Genomic DNA, 17,112 nt, shown 5'->3' with positions numbered 1-17,112 from the left:
GAGGATGGAAAATTTTGAGATGTCTTTAGAGTGAGACTGACTGAGCCAATTCCCCGCCGCCTCCCTTCTGACTCATTTCCATTCCAGTCGTCCTCTCAATTATGCAACAACAAGGGCAATTTCCAACCTCTTTGTCGAGGAAGCAAGAGAGGCAGGGTATGAATATTCAATAAACGCTCATTGCAAATTCGATCTCGTGTAACAGCTCCGGTGACGGGATTATTACGATTTGTGGGGATGACTTGTCAAAATGTCATAGAATGACGCTGCTGGAAATCAAATGGGCGTGACAAATTGCCTCATTGAAATTCCACCCAAACACCTGGAATCAGACACCACAATCACACGATTCCAAGATAAGCGTTCAAGTCTTTATTTACAAATCTCTGTGCCATCATCACATATCAGATATTCTTCACAACCTGTGTAATATTCCATCTTATTAAATACAGTTTGGAAAATGATAATATTAATAATCCTAATGACTTCTCTCTGTTGCAGACGTAAAGGCACGTAAGTAGGCGGATGAACACTGAACACCACTATGGGGAAGACGCATTATTTTTCATAAAAATAATAATAAAAGCAAGATGCCGTAATAAGATTGAGGAGCTTTTTTCCTCCATACTACATTTATGAAAAAATACGATATTTATTATGGTAGAATTAACGTTCACCTTGGCCGTATATGAACCCACAGGCCTTGGGTTTTCCCACTCCTGCAGTAACCAAACGTTGTATGCAGAAGAAGAACCCTTTGTACAGCTATAATACTTCACATCTTGCACATAAAACACACACCAGTCTTACCCACTTTAAAAAAAAAATAGCACAAATGATTCAAATCTCAGGAAAGAAGATGCTGTACTCGGCTATTTGGCGCCGAGGGAGAGGGCATCACGGGTTGTTGTCGCTCGTGGTCTCCTCGTCGATCTTCTGGAGGACCCTCAAGTCACATCGGGGTGGGCTGGCTAGCTGGAAGAGACAAGAAGCAAAACTAGTCAATTGTAGCTCACAGACAGGTGCAGCAATGTCACATGTGAGCCTGGGCGCTTGTTGCTTGGCAGCATTCACAGGGTTGAAGAAAAGTCCATTCAGAACCATGTAACAACCTGTTAATTATTGTGTCCTATTTTATAATCACGACACACTAACCAACCATTTTAATAAGTAGCTTTTTTACTGACGGACAAATAGGTGAATAACTAAATGATCCTAACCTGTTATTTAGCTCGCTAACCAAAACACGGACTGACTACCATCCATCCATCCATTACCTGAAGTGAATCTCCTTATGGGTGTGATGACTGTTGTATATAAAAGAATAAGTGCAACCGAAATTATGAATTGCCATAAAAGAACAGAAGATGGGCAAGAGGACTTTGCTTTACTTTTGAATCGCATGTAGCAGGAGTTACAGTAGAGCTGTTTGTTTCGGATTCGGACTTCCGCCCCGGCTTCCGATCCCCCGAGGGCCGACTTGCAGTCGATGCACTGGAAACAAACACAAACTTGATTGTTCAAACATTGGTACACTTTGGGAAGAAATCTGTAGTTTAGATTTTTTTTTGGTTAACAATCCCAATCAACAACTAACGAACATCTTTACTGGCCATCTAACTAACTAGCTTATTCACTCACTGACTAACCAATTTACTATTTAACTTAATAACTAGCTACCAAACTGACTGACCAACTAAAATACCTGCTAGCCACCTAACTAATTGACTAACCAACCCACTAGTTAAGTAACTAACTAACCAGTGAGTTAGTAAGTTACTTATCTGCTAGCTACTTAACTGACTACCTAACGAAGGAACTGATTCTGTCATTTACCTCACCAGCTAAATAACTTTATAACAAAAAAAACAGCTGACCAACCGACTAATTAGAAAAGAAAATGCCTAACCAATGACCCAACCAGATATCTAAGCAACAATCAGGCTGACTAAGCAATTGATTGGCCGACTGATCGACCAGCTGAGTCATTAGCTGACTAACTACATAACTGATTAGTTATCTAAATAGTTAATTATCTTACCCAACTATCTAGACAACTATCTAGCTGACTAATCAAACAACTAACTGTCAGACTGACTAACTAAAGAACTAACCAACTAATGTATTGAGTAACTGAGTTTGGGGTCACATAAAATCTGCTGTTATTTTAGCAGTGACAGAATGATAATGAAAAGCAAGAAAGGCAACAAGCTCATCCATCCAGCATCCAAAATACAGACATAAAAAAATGACAACGCAAATGGGTTGATTTTTGACCATTTGAGGAGGAAAGAAATATTTGTTCAATGAAAATAAGGCTGATCATTGACGTCAATAAAGTGGAGAGTGCAATCAATACCAAAGGTTGAAATGTACTTTATCTCAGACTTTCAAGATAAAGAGAAGGGTGAAATAGTCAGAAGGTGTGATGATCTCACCTTAAAACAAGTCAAATGATAACAGAGCCCGAGGGACTCGATGATCATGGCCGCTCCTTTTCCCAGCGCCGTGTCACACAATGTACACACTTTCTTACCGCTCACCGACCTGCATCACACAACGCATAACTTGGACGTATGGAAGCACACACAGTCATTGGCACTTGCACAAAAAACGGCCATATGGATGAGATTTCAACTGCACAAATGGAGTGAACTTGTCTTTTGAACACATTCAAAAAGACAAAAGTGCATGGCATGATAACGTTTTGTTTTGTTTTTTTTCCCTCCCAATAAAAGACATGAACATCAACTGGTTGGTGGTTTGTGTGGAAACTGATCCCTTTAATGTTAAACATTTTGTCTTTGCGTAAAAATAAAATGACCATGTTTGTGCAGACAGTAAAGCAAAAATATTTTGCAACATTAGCCAGCATTCCCATTCAAGCCGCTACATCACCTCCGTTCAGACCCAGTAGACCAGCAAAGCCCAGTTTACCTGCTGCGCTGCTGCCGACCACCTGCGTCAGAACCAGGTTCTGGAGAGGTGGTGGGAGACAGAGAAGATGGCGAAGGGGACGACGACTGTCGGGACCAGGGGGTCGTTCCGGCTGCCGGGCCGCGAAAGGAAGGGGGCAGGGTGCTCGAGCCGGTATGCCCTCCCGGCGGCCCCCCGCCGTAAAAGTGGGCGCTGCCAGAGAGGCCGGAGTGAGGCCGGGAGTAGTTTGGAATATACGAGTCGCTCCTGGGTGTCCACGACGAACGCCAGGAGTTGAGGGGCTTGTCCAGGTGGTCAAGCGAGCCGCCCCTACAAAGCCAAGCCAGCGCCCAATTTTGCTAGTTAGCCCCAGCGCTGAAACCCACAACCTGCGCACTTCCGTGTTAGCGAGCCCACACCAGCAGCACCAGCACCAGGCTGCTTGGACGTACCTGCGCGTTGATGGCAGGTCGTTGCGGCCAGGGGGGGTGGCGGAGCGTTGGCGGATCCAGCTGCTGTCCGTCAGCAAGTTCGTCTTTTTCTTCATGTCGTTCAGAAGCTGCTGGCGTTGGAGCTCCGCCTGCGATAGCGGCTGCACGTCCATCGCGTCGACCACATCACTGCCCGTCACTGCCATCACAGAGGGGGAAGGCAGACATGACAGATGAGGATTAAAACCTCAAAGGGGCCAACTCATAAAAACGAGTTTGGAAGAAAAGCAAACAAAATGACAATACTTTGCATTTGATGCATCAGATTCAAGCATTCACGTGTATCTTAAAAGGGACAGTGTGTAAAATGCACAGGCGAGTGGTAAAATAGTGGAACGCAACAACCTAAATTGGGAGCAAATGCACTACAATGCCTCAGAGAGAACACCTACCAGCAATTTCATCAGCGAAGATGCGGACAAAATCATCACAAACAATCTCTCAAGTGACGAAGGAACTGGATTGCATTTGTTACACATGCTGTAGTCACTCATTCAGCAGATTTGTGATCGAGTGATTTCTCTTCTTTGGTTATCCGGAGCAGAAAGATGGCGACGAGGAATGATCCATGTAATATAATTAGCGATTACTCAACCGATGATTATTTAAAAAAAAAAGTACGCTGATGTGACAAAACATTTTTTTTTTGCATAAAAAGTGTTGTTTTTTTTTTTTAAATAAATGAAAATTGAAAAATCTAAGGTGGTACAGTGGACTACTGGTTAGTACGATGGCCTCACAGTGCAGAGGTCGTGAGTTCGAGTCTGGCTCCAACCTTCCTGTGTGGAGTTTGCAAGTTCTCCCCGTGCCAGCGTGGGTTTCCTCCGGGTACTCCGGTTTTCCTCCCACATTCCAAAAACATGCATGGCAGGTTGATTGGACACTCTAAATTGCCCCTAGGTACGAGTGTGAGCGCAGAAGGTTGTTCGTCTACGTGTGCCCTGCAATTGGCTGGCAACCAGTTCAGGGTGTCTCCCGCCTACTGCCCGAAGGTAGCTGGGATAGGCTCCAGCACCCCCGCGCGACCCTTAGTGAGGAGAAGCGTTACAGATAATGGATGAAAAAGCTAAAACCTATACTCTCTGTCTCTTTAATCCTTTCATGCACAAATAACAAGAAAGTAGATCAGGATTGTTACATTTGTTCGAAATGATTCATTCATATAGGTGGAAGCAACTTTTGAATAGACGTTCACAGTAGTGACCACTTTCGCCGAATGGGCTAATCTGATTCCAGTGCAGCCAAAAGACATTCAAAGATGATGAATGGAGATACTGAGATTTACAAGTCAGATTTAATCAAAGCCATCAATTTTGATTTGAACTGTCTGATTGGTATGCTGATTGGAACGTTTTGATTCAGAAGCAACGAATGTGGGGACGCGAGCCGACCTCTCTCAGGCTCCCTGTATCTCATGGCATTGAGGATGTTCCTCCTCTCCTTCTCCAGCTCGCTTGCGGCCATGTGATCGTGTGCCACTTTGTCACGCGTGCTCTTGGCCTGCGCCTCCAGCAGCCAGTGGGCCATGCCGCCCCCATGCGAAAACACACCTACAGCGGCGGCGCACAGTTGACGTTTATGTGTGCCTCACTGCTTCAGTGGATTTCATTAAAGGGTCACTCGATTAGGTATAATCGCCGAGTGTATTTTAACACCGAGTCACTGACCTGTGCTTGGAAGTCTTTCTTCATTCTCCATCGACTTCGCCCTGTATAAAACAAACAAACAAAAACCGACACAATTCAAATTTGATTTATTTGCAAAATGAGATGACCTAGGGAGGGTATGTTTTATTGTTTGGTGTTGCTTTTAATGGCTTGTAGCAAATAGTGTCGTGTTACTTTGGGCGATGATATTTACGAGTTCATAAACACAACACTTGTTGCATGGTCGTTTTGTTACAGCTGAAGGTGTTGTATTTGACTTTTTGTTTGCAAATTACTCTTATGTACCGTGTGAGTGTATTTTGCTTGTCAGTTTTCAAAGAATTGACTTTTATCTGTGTGTGATTTGTAAACAACAGTGCCCAAGTAACAAAAATAATGACCGTTGCTCCTCAAAGGCGCGCTCCTTGTCTCGCTGCTGCTGGTCGTCCGCGGCCGCCAGCCTCCTCCTCAACTCTTCCTTCTCTGCCTCTCTCCTCCTCTCCCACAGAAGCTGTTCCTCTTCCCTCCGCCTCCTCTCCTCCTCCTCCCTGCTCCTCCTCCTCCTCTCCTCTTCCACCTGCCTTTGGCGCTCCTCCTCCACTTCCCTTTTCCTCCTCTCCTCTTCCAGCTTCAGGCGTTTCAACTCCTCCTCCCTTGTCTTCCTCTCCTCCTCCTGCTGCCTTTGACGCTCCAGCTCCTCCTCTCTCCTCCTCATCTCCTGCCGTTGACGCTCCAGTTCCTGCTCCTGCTCCCTCCTTTTTCTCTCTATTTCTTCTCTCTCTCGCTCTAGTTCCTCCTCCCGCCTCCTCATCTCCTGCCTTTGGCGCTCAAACTCCTGCTCTCGTTGCTTCCTCTCCACCTCCAACTTCATGCGCGCCTGCTCTTCTTCCTCCTCCCTCCTCTTCCTCTCTTGCTCCAGCTTCTCTCGCTCCTGCTCCAGCTCCCGGTAGGCGAGGATTGGGCTCACAGACTGCAGTAGACAACAAAAAGAGGCGTGACTGAGCACATGACATTATCTCCTGAAGGGCAAGAGGAACTACATCAAAGTAGTTTTTTACTTCCTGTGAGGTGAAAATTAGATTGTGGAACAAACCTAACCTCAAAGGGGAATTTTGTTGGGTAGTGTGTTTTTTGGAGAGGTCCACATTGTTATCATGGGGTTCATTCCGAGGAAGGCTAAAACTTTAACGTTGCAATCACTTTCGAAACATCACAGATTAAACCCCGTGGATACTTGCCAGTCACGGTGTTCACTCACGCGTGTACGTGAAACAAAAACTAATAATTAACAAATAATAAAATACAGGATCAAGACGCACAGCAAACAACTGGACATTCTAAAATACATTAGAAAGAGGGACTACATTGTTTACAGCATTAAGTGAAGCATTTTGAGACTTGATAATAGAGCATTCTGAGAGAGAAACATCATGTATGCGCTAGGTCATTTTTCAACCACATGAAAACTAACAATAGAAGAAGGAGACAGATTTTAATTTTCAAGATGGAAATCCAATCACTATTTAGAGTTTGTGTCAGCTAGAGAAAAAAATGCAACTGCTGTGTTGACAAAGTGTTATTTTGCTTCAAAAATGCTGCCACTACGTCAAAAAAAAAAAAAAAAAAAAAAGCATCTGCCTAAAGAAAATCCAGATCGGTCGGGCACGCAAGTATTTATTCATTGGATTTAAAAAAAAAATTTAAATTATACATGATATTGAATTTTTTATTTTCTTAATTTGCTAAAATGCAAAAAAAGATTTGATTTATTCTACGGCAATGATGTACATGTAAGGATACTGAATAGGTTAATGTACAGTATCAATGTTACCGTCTGATAAAAAAAAATCGATTACTTTATGCAATTAATTTTCTATTATTAAATTTTTTTCTCCACGCCCACAAGTTTCTTTTTCTAAGAAAAAGAAAAAACACAGTTAAGAGATTTGACTGAAATGACATACATAGATAATAATTACATGTAAGGCAAGTACATCATTTTATGTATGAATTGTTACTATATTATACTTGTCTTTTCTTCAGCCAATTTTTAATCTTTTGTTCCTATCAAAAAAAGCCTCTCAAAATATGATGATTGGATAGTGCAAATATAATGAGAATAGTCTTAGCATATAATTTACTCTAGCAGTTAAAATATATGTTGTGCTACCTTGGGTTGTGGAAAACTGCTCGAGAGCTCCTGCTGGGCCTTTGTCCACTCCTCCTGCAGTTTCTCCTGGTCACGCTTATATTTCTCCTGCATGACAAAACAAAAACAAAAACAAAAACATTGACATTTTGACACCTTAATTCATTTGTCGTCCAAGTTTAAATGTACTTGTAGTTGGCGCTCCTGCTCCTTCTGCCACTTCTCCTGTCTTTTGCGCTCCTCTTCTGGATCCCAAGACCAGCGGGTCGAAGACGCAGTGATTGGAGGAACAGGGATCTGAGGAAGGAGGGGAGAAAAAGCTACATCATAATACACAAAATTAGGTACATACAGTATCAAAGGAGAGAACTAATTTAAGGGCTGTATTCAACATTGAGCTGTTCCTAATATTTGGTTTTTTTTTGTGCCACTAAATAAGGTAACAAAAATATTATAATTATTATAAATCACTTGAGTAAGGGATTTTTTTCCTATTCAAAACAAGGGAGGAAAAACTTTATGTAGCCTTATGCAATTGAAAAAATCACATTTTACTGTATAGACAACAACATATCTATACCCAAAGCACAAAATAAATTCTAAATTATGTACTTCAAATTCTAAAGCACGTTACCCTCACATGACGCAATACAGTAAAGTATGTAATATAAAAAATTAGCAAAGATGTACAACTAATTAATCGCACCAATGATTCAATCCCTCAGTGGAGGTAAAATTATTTTATTTATAGACCCTTCTTGTTTGTGTTTTTCACTGCAATGTTAGCTTTACAGATGACACGCCCGCTGCAATTTGTGATGAAGATGTCTACCACAACACATGGCGCTATCAGTCTTCATAAAGGACATTCATGCCCTCACCTTTGCAATTCATTGGGTTTATAGTGTCCAATAGTGCAAAGGTCACTTTTTGAGGTAATAGAATAATGTTAACTGCACTGATGTTGGTACTTACATCTGGGATGGCAGAATCTGCTGCTCCTTAAAAAAAGACAAAATCATCCAGTCAGTAATTGTCATGCACCATGGAAGATTAATTCAAGGCACACAGTCGGCTATCTTGCAAATGAACAAGCTGCTGACAGGCTTATTTACTTTTTATTGCCAGGTCAAGCACCAATTGATCATGGAAAGTGACAATGTGAATAACAAGCCATGAGAAACAAACAAATGATACGTTCAACCCATTCGGACTTATTGATTGTCTCCACTCAACATCAGTCGATATTTATCAAATGTTGAGGGCCATTGGTGGGAATGGGGAAAATTAACAAGCACATCATCAGCATGCAGAAGAGGAAGTGAAGAAGGTTGAACATGCTGTGAGTGTGGTGATAATATGCTTTTAAAGAGTATTGTAAATTATCAACAAAAATTAAAAAAAGTGTGCATTTTCTATATAAATATGAATGTGGGGGGAATAAAACACACCGCAAGGATGAAAGGATTTGCTTTTTGGGCCAGACATACTGTTCAGCCATTTTTTGCACCCAAATTGTAAAATGTTGTCATCAATAACAGTTTTAATTTTCTTCACAATGGAAAATATTGCCATTTAAAGTGTTTTTTTTTTCTCAGTGGAAATTTCAAACATTTATTTATCTACTTTGCTCAATTACTATCAATTTAAAATATTGATTTCTTTAAAAATATTTATCTTCATTTTAGACTCAAATGTATCATTTTCATTTCATGAAGTGCAAATTTATAAAAATATGTTAAAAGGCATTCCCACTCGGAAAAATGAAAACTTTTATTTTTTGTAAACGTTTAAATTTTACCTTCATTGCAAATGTCTAACATTGCTTTAAATCACTTTTTAAAGGAATTTTTCATTCAATTTTTTTGTAATAAAGGGAAAATCATTTTGAGGACCTTCCCTTCAGTTGCTCTAAATGTGAAAGGCTTGAACAGTATGGCCTCAGTGTAGTGCTGCAGAGGTCAAGGCTCTGCTTTCCACAGAGGAAGACCACCGCATTGACCCTTGCCCCCGAGATGCCTGAAGAAGGAAAGAAAGACCACCGGAACCAGAAAGGAAAAAATGGGCGCCCATAACACATCCTGGTCGGACTCCATTTTGTTCCAGTTATATTTCAACTGATCATAAAGCGTGCAAAGCAAATCACCCCAAGTCTGAGAAATAGTTGCCTGAGATAAAAGCATAAAAAAAACATGAAGTGAGCCCCAACAATCTCTTAAAACACACATTTGTTACCTTTCTCAAAAAACTCTGACCTCCGTTTTAAGTTTATCATAGAAATGGGCTCTGATTCTACACAGGAGATGGGAGAAATAAGGTTCAATCAGGGGAAAAAAACAAAATGGAATCTACTATTAGTACATCACCAATACTTCATTGGCTGCATGTCCTTACCTTTAGTCATCATGGACACTTTAGGGTAACCACCATGCACGCCGTTGGAGGCTACATCCTGCACAAAAAGGGACACTCTGAGGAAAAGTCTGGCAGAAAAACAGCCGTGAGGATTTGGCGTCCACTTACCACTACGGAGTGGGTGGCGGCCTTGGCAGACGTGTCAGTGAGTGAAGTGAAATCCAGCAAATTGGCGGCACCGGCATCAGGGAAACCTACAAGTATGGGATGATCCGTACTGGTCAGATTGATGGTCTTATGGCCTTTGAATAGCGGGGAAGACGGATCTCTGTCCCAGTCTGCATGCAGACAATATAACAACATGTTTTTGTGTGTTTGTTTTTTGTTTTGTTTTTTTAAATCGGCATTTGTTTTAATGGCAAAAATGAAGCCAAAGGCCGAAGAATTCTTCAGAGTGAAGCAAGGGACGAGTGTCATAGAAAGCAGCAGAGGGGAACGGGACAGAGAAACCACCTTCCTCAGCCATGAAGCCTATGACAGCTCTCATTCACCCACATAGAGGTTGGAACAGGACACGCAGTCGACAAATACCATATTGAGTGTTTAAAAACAACGATCTTCAGTGGGTGTAGAAGTTTTAAAGTGGGTTTGTACGTTGGCACATTTGTTTGTTCTTTTAAGCATAATGCAGTGAAAAAGTATTTGCCCTCTTCTCAAATTCTTAGTTTTTATTTGCATATAGTTTCCTCACTTTAATGTTTAAAGGGGAAGTCCACCCCCCCCCCCCCAAAAATCCTTGCTCCTTCACTCATCTAAACATGGCCTTCGGATTATTATTACGTCTGTGGAATATGACTTAAGCAGCAAATTTTTAGCAATCTCAGGGGCGGCCATTTTGTCACTTCGGTCGACTAAAAATGACATCACAGTTGCTCTGGGCTCAGGTAATGAACAATCACAGCTCACCTGTTTTCTGAAGCTGAGCCATGATGGGTCGTTACCTGAACCCTGAGCAACTGCGATGTCATTTTCAGTCGACAGAAGTGACAAAATAGCCGACCCCTGAGAAGAATAAAAACTTTACTGCTCAACTCACATTCCACAAACGCAATATTAATCTGAATGTTATGTTTAGACGAGGCCTGCCTAGAACATATCCTCGTGAAGAACATTTTTGGGTTGTCTTACCCTCCTTCAATGTTTTAAAAATGTTAATGAGAACATTGTTTCAGGCTTAAATGAAACAAATGACAAAGCTAACACCAACGTTTTTATAAAAACAGAGAACAAAAGTTGGCCTTAATGTGCTTCTCTATGATTTTATCCAGCAAGCACACGGTATTATTGTTTGTTTGTTAACAGGTTTTTGAGATACCAACATAACTAAGATAATCCACAGAACAAAAAGCACAAATTGTTTCAGAAACTCCCAATAAAAATGCAAAAGGAGGAATTTCGCTTTCAGCAAAATTCTGATGTTTGTTTGTCATTTTCTGTGAAACAGGAAGAAACTAACTAACCATACATTTTCCTCATTTCCTCTTTTTCACTGTTTAACTCATGATGGAAGCCTTCCCCCCAACTTCAATATCAAAAATTGTGAATTCCTGTCAAGTTGATCTAATTCTCTTTTTGCCCACGGTGTCAGGATAGAACCGTTTGGTCTTGTCATCCTACGCGGAATTCATTTTCTTTTTCCTGTTTTGACTTAGAACAGAAAGGTCTCTCCCTGAATATTAATAAAGTTAAAAAAATATCTACCAATCATTTGACAGCATTATCTCTGGACCAGGAAATATCCTGAAAAATATATGTATTTTTTCTACACCAACGTTGCAACAATTAATTAATTTATTATTTTTTTTTTGCTTCAGTGCACTACATGTTATGATTTTGGTTATTGAGAGGATTGTTGTTTAGGTTAACTAATTATGCAATTATGTTTTGGCTTCCCAATAAATTTGATTCATTGCCATCTACGTTCTCATTCTCGTCAAAGTGGATACAGACGATTGCATCAATTGAAACGGATGCCCACCATGACGCGGTCAGACACTTTTGATTTTACTTCATAAGATCAAACATGGTCGAGGTCCGCCTTCCAGTGTGACCACACTCATTTCACTTTCACAATTTCTCAAGTCATGTCACCTTAGCGTACCACTGCGCTTGCCAGACCAAGTCTGTAGGGGGTGGGGGGTGGTAAAAAGTGGACCCGAGTTGAGTTGCTACCACCACAGAGGAAACAGAATGCTGATAACACAGAAAAAGGACCACAAAAATAAAGAAACTACCGAGTGCAACAATGCAAGAAAATATCCACAGAGAAACCAAAAGTAGAAATGAAAATCATGGATGGTCAAACCAATAACAGACATAGTGAAATGAGCGGAGGCACCACACTTCTCCTCCCACAGGGCTGTCATGGGATCATTCACGCATGATTCAACAAACACTTTATGGGCCAATTTCGAGTGTCACAATCGTTTAGCAACGTGAGGAGCACAAGCGACAATGTCAGTCCAGGAATGCAACCGCCTTAATGCCTCTCATTAACTGACACACACTCATGCACATGCACACACATACACAATTGGGCCCAATAAGGTGGCCAAGAACAAACAGCATTTTTGATATTACAGTGTGGAAATTCAGAGTATCCATTAAGATGTCACACAGAAACGGACTATGAATTTAAAAATGTTTTGCGGTTTGAATGTCTGCTATGGATGACCATTGTCTACTTATAAATAAGCCACACAAATCAATCAGCTCTATTTGTTCCCATGAAATCGTATTTAGTCGCGTAATTAAGACATTTTGGACAATTCCATCTCCACGGAAATCATTTGGGGAAGGACCAAGCAATGGCAAGCCTGGAAACGTTTGGAGTGGAAATGTTGAGTCAAACACAATCCTCTGGATAAATGGACAAAAATTCCCTTCGCACAATTAGTGGAAGCCGCTATAACTGCCAAGGTGGGCAGGAAGTTCTTACTTACATTTTCAATTCCTGTAGCGTCCCCAATACCTTTGTCCTTTCAGTTTAGGTATTGATTAAATGTGGTCTAAATCGGGTAGACACACACGCGCGCACACACGCTCACAAACACACTGCGCAGATGACTCACTGCTCTTTCCAAAACGCCTGATGTCCATCACCAAACTGCCCTCTTGCAGAGCCTGGTCCATGCTGGCCTTCCAATCTAGGTAGCTCATGTTCGCCACCCGGTGGCCGTTCACCGTCAGCACCTCATCCCCTGCCTCCAACTGGAACATTTCAGCTGGGCTGCCTGTACCAGACAACACAACCAGACAGGGTCAGAGCCAGACAGGATATAAATTGAACTTAAAACTCATGTATGAAGCCAAATTGATAAACATTGTTGAGATGAGTCGAGAAGGGAAGCTCAGGCTCGGGAGAGCTGTCCCAGAAAGATCCTGCCCTACATGGGTCTTAACTGCAGTGGACTAAAAAAACATGCATACGGATTATCTCAACATGGCCGTAGTCGGATGCTTCTCAATAATGTTCAGTTTCACCGTCTATAAATTAACTTATATATAATAATAATGGGAATTATGTAACACGTTTTGTAACACTACTGCACTACCACAGTTCAAACATATCATTAATTTTGCACAAATTGTTGGAGGGTCTCCAATGTTTCTGCCGATACCTGGTTGGATGGATTTGACATGAGCCCCGCTAGAGTCCCATGCCACATCAAAGCCGAAGTCGCGACTGCTGTTGGGCTTCTGGTTGAGGCTGATCCGCATCTCGCAAGTACTTTCCTGGAAAGCAGAGCCAGATATGAGAGAGTCATGATAAATAACAAAAAATAGGTTTGAGGTATCGTAACCGTAGCAGCCACGCAGGAAACCAGACAGCAATCCCAGTACTCAATCAAATGTCAAATCAAGAAACATTTCTGTAGTTATCGTAAAATTGTCGAATTACAAAGCAGGACTGATTTTGACACGAAATCAGGGTAGCGCAGGAATACCTTGCTAGATTCATTGGCTGGAACTTCTCTGTTGACTTGAACTGTGTGGGATGAGATGCTTGACGTGGAGGTGACACTTTTCCACGCGGTCTCTTCTTGCGCGTCGTCGTCGTCATCCTCACTGCTGTGGGCCGGGCTCGACTGCGCCTGGGCCTCGTCTTCAGCGGTCATGAACTGCCGATAGCGGCTCGGCACTGACGGGATTTTGGAAACGGCGGCGTTGCCGTTGATGCGACTGTTGGAGTCGTCCAGCTGTAGGACAAAGATATGTCGACAAAGATTGAACATTTGGATCTTGTGCCTCTTACGCAATTCTGTGACTGGCTGCCAGGATGGCCGAGTGGTCTAAGGCGCCGCGTTCCGGACCCAGTCTCCCCAGGAGGCCTGGGTTCGAATCTCGTGGCTGCCAGGATGGCCGAGTGGTCTAAGGCGCCGCGTTCAGGACCCAGTCTCCCCAGGAGGCCTGGGTTTGAATCTCGAATTTCCCCATTGTGGGACTAATAAAGGCATTATTATTATTATTATTATTATTATTATGAACACAAATTGTGACGAACAATAAATGACACATGAACTACAGTGGCCCCACCAAGTTTTAACACCCCCAAGGTTGCACAATTTGGAGTAGCAGATTGTGTTTGGATGTAAGGTACCACTGTATTTTGATGGGAGTATCTGTAAGGGTGCTGGACTCACCGTGGCGGCCCGGGTAAGTGAGCCTACGCGAGATGGTTGGGTCCCAAAAGGTCTCGGAGTGATGACTGATGATAGTCGCACACTATCTGATCTCTGGTAGCTCCTAGGCAGTGAGGCAGATACGCGAGAGGCTGCTGCAACGTTGGCTTCGGTCTTGCTTTGCAGCGATGGTCTGTACATGGAACTCGAAGATGGGGGCTGCACCTTGACTGGGCTCCATGGCTCCGGCACCTTTTGTGAGGCTTTCGGCAGCTGTGAGATCTCCTCTGTTTTGGTTGTTCTTTCAAAGACTGAACTCCTGATCGAGGATGTAGTTTCAGAAGGTTTGGCTTTGCGGAATGCGCTGCGAGTGCTGGTCGCGCTAGGAGCATCTACGGCATACTGCTTCGTTGACCTGAGCGGGACATCTGTGGGTTTATCTTCTTTCTGAGCAGCCTCAGATGAGCCGGAGGAGTGATAAGGAGTGTCAACAGTGTAGCTCCTGCTCATGCTGCCTCGGGTACGGGGCTTTGGTTGCTCAAATACGTCGCTGTCGTTGTCGAAGCTGAGCGTCCCGATGCGGCTGCCGATGCTATTGCTTCGCCTGTTCTCCCTGTTGGCGCAAGAGACGATGAGAAGGTAGTGAAGGACAAGTAGATTACATTTGCCAAGCAGCCAACCCAATATTGTGGCCCGAGTGTGTATTGCCCTCATACCTTTCATCTTGCATCTCCTTGTAGGTCTTGGACCTTCTGGTGCTGCCACTGCTCGTAATCTGCTCAACCTTCTCCCGGTCTTCTTTCTTTTTAACAATGTCAGAGTTGACGCTCTTGCGCCGGTTTTTCCATTTGCTCAGATCCTGCCAAAAAGAAGGCAAGTTCAAAAGAGCCACCTTAACAGGCTTGACGTTCACGCGAGGGAACAGTGTTCTATTTGTGTGTTTTAGGCTCCTCCCGCCTGGCTGGTCACCCCTGGGGATTCGTGGGCTGTGTGACCCATATGCTGCGTAAAGGCTCCATTATTTCTCGATGCACCAATAAGACTGTAGACATAAAGTACATCGTGCAGCGCTTTCTCAGTCTTGACTCCATACAGTACTTGGATAACCTACTATATAAAAAAAACTAGCGTGAATTATGTTGGATCACCTTATAAAATTCAATTTTCAATTTAAATTTTAATTCATGTTTGAATGAACACTTTATAGAACAGTCATGGAAATACTTTGAAACGCAATACAAAACAACTTAAATTAAATTAATAATTGAAACGTTTTTAATTTTACAGCACATTATATATTATAGTTAATTATTAAAATAGTATATAAAATTAAAATAAATTGTATGTAAAAATAATCAGTGATTGCAGTTTATTTTACTACAAGTTAAAGCTTAGTCAAAGCACTACAATATGTGATACCATTACAAAGATGCTAATTATTCACACATTCTATATGGCTGTTTGAACTTTGGTTTTGTCTGTTCTTATGTCACTGGTATTTTATATTATATATGTACATGTAACATCCCTAGCCATTTATTTTTGTCATTATTATTTTTTTTTTAGGGTTTTGCTGGGTTCATCAATTTGTCGACTATGTTGTTCTTCATGCACTCAAATGAATAAAGCCGGATGGCGACCCGAGTGAGGACCAGCGGTTCAGGTAATGGATGAATGGCTTGGATGTGGTGTCCCTGTGAAGCCTGCAGACTTTAAATAACCCACAGGAAGTTCCCAAAAAGGTCCTCTCATTGATTTTATGTATTGCTGACATTTAAAAAAGGGTTATGTTGTAAAAAAAAAAAATAATAAAAAAAAAAAAAGAGTTCATATAATTATCTGATTGTTGTGCTGCGCATTTTCCGCCTCTTGTTTCTTTCCATTTGGGTGTCAAACTCACATCCTGCCACTTATCGTCGCTCTGCTTGACCTGCTCGCGGTATTTCTCGAGAGCTTCATATTGAGACTGTCGTCTGACCAACACAGGTTCTTCAGCGATGTCACTTGTTGACTTGCTCCTAGGGGAAAAAAAGAGAATCAAAGAAAAAGAAATCAGAATTAAAAGCAAAAATGGGACAAAACTGGAATCCCAACTCCAGTTACAAGGGGATGCTCAGTTATAGATCTGTCTGTCAAATATTACACTGCCACAGAACCATATCGTTTATCATTGTTTTGTTTTCATAATAATCCTGTTAATGATAATTAACAGGTTTCTTGCATGGTCGGAGAGAAACACCTTTATTGTACATTTTGAAGACTTTTCTTATTTTGATGCACTGAATGTAATATAATTCTATGGTAACATCATATTGTGACAGTTTGCATCCCATGACTCAAAACAGTCAATTCAACAATATATCACACCCATCAGAATGTTAACACCTTTGTCCTGCGGCCACACGTTAGATTGCACACTTACACTGGATGACCACTCGGGGGCGCAATAAGCTCAGCTGGTTAGTCAACAGCCCCAGCCCACAAAGACAAACAGCATGAAAAATACTGTACACACGCACACAAACTCACCTGAGGAAAAAAAAACAGTCTTGTATTTATGTGCCAAGTATTAGAGCGCTTAGACTTGTGATCTATTGTTATGTAGCTAAATCTCCCAACAATAGATCTTTGGGGACCTTTTGGGAGAGCCCGGCAGCGCTCACCATGGCCGCCGCATTGTGTCAAGTGTTAAGCATTTAGCAGCAGCAGCCACAAAAGCGTGAAACGAGCGAAATGTGCCACATTCCTGGCAGCCCGTGTCAACTCACCCTTCGAAACTGTCTGATGCTTGCCGTTGTCTAGGAAACCAAAAAAGGGAAGGGGGGGAGCGACAGACAAGAGTGTCACATATTGTCACATGGGACGTGATGCTG

General features: G+C 42.1%; 1 protein-coding gene across 6 annotated transcripts in view; it reads right to left on the bottom strand.

Annotated features, from left to right (window-relative positions):
• Positions 1 to 357: 357 nt before the first annotated feature.
• Positions 358 to 17,112, bottom strand: part of lmo7a (LIM domain 7a) — a 59,806-nt gene continuing 43,051 nt past the window's right edge. The window contains exons 10-29 of one of the 6 annotated variants that reach the window (XM_088315125.1): positions 17,008 to 17,037; positions 16,140 to 16,257; positions 14,956 to 15,098; positions 14,261 to 14,852; positions 13,565 to 13,816; positions 13,238 to 13,352; positions 12,689 to 12,850; positions 9,726 to 9,895; positions 9,597 to 9,654; positions 9,438 to 9,494; positions 8,178 to 8,203; positions 7,392 to 7,499; positions 7,224 to 7,310; positions 5,455 to 6,023; positions 5,075 to 5,115; positions 3,369 to 3,546; positions 2,938 to 3,246; positions 2,439 to 2,547; positions 1,392 to 1,494; positions 358 to 975 (exon numbers count right to left, since the gene is read on the bottom strand). In XM_088315125.1, coding sequence (XP_088171251.1) covers positions 953 to 975; positions 1,392 to 1,494; positions 2,439 to 2,547; positions 2,938 to 3,246; positions 3,369 to 3,546; positions 5,075 to 5,115; positions 5,455 to 6,023; positions 7,224 to 7,310; positions 7,392 to 7,499; positions 8,178 to 8,203; positions 9,438 to 9,494; positions 9,597 to 9,654; positions 9,726 to 9,895; positions 12,689 to 12,850; positions 13,238 to 13,352; positions 13,565 to 13,816; positions 14,261 to 14,852; positions 14,956 to 15,098; positions 16,140 to 16,257; positions 17,008 to 17,037 — 3,250 coding nt within the window. In that variant the 3' untranslated portion in view covers positions 358 to 952. Of the gene's footprint in view, positions 976 to 1,391; positions 1,495 to 2,438; positions 2,548 to 2,937; positions 3,247 to 3,368; positions 3,547 to 5,074; positions 5,116 to 5,454; positions 6,024 to 7,223; positions 7,311 to 7,391; positions 7,500 to 8,177; positions 8,204 to 9,437; positions 9,495 to 9,596; positions 9,655 to 9,725; positions 9,896 to 12,559; positions 12,851 to 13,237; positions 13,353 to 13,564; positions 13,817 to 14,260; positions 14,853 to 14,955; positions 15,099 to 16,139; positions 16,258 to 17,007; positions 17,038 to 17,112 lie in introns of those variants that run through there. The other 5 variants (XM_088315128.1, XM_088315129.1, XM_088315127.1 and 2 more) reach the window with 5 other exon arrangements.

This window comes from Idiotropiscis lumnitzeri, chromosome 14, assembly GCF_059441095.1.
Source record: "Idiotropiscis lumnitzeri isolate Australia: NSW breed Sydney's pygmy pipehorse chromosome 14, RoL_Ilum_1.0, whole genome shotgun sequence".
NCBI lineage: Eukaryota > Metazoa > Chordata > Actinopteri > Syngnathiformes > Syngnathidae > Idiotropiscis > Idiotropiscis lumnitzeri.
This window is presented reverse-complemented; position numbering and strand designations above follow the sequence as displayed.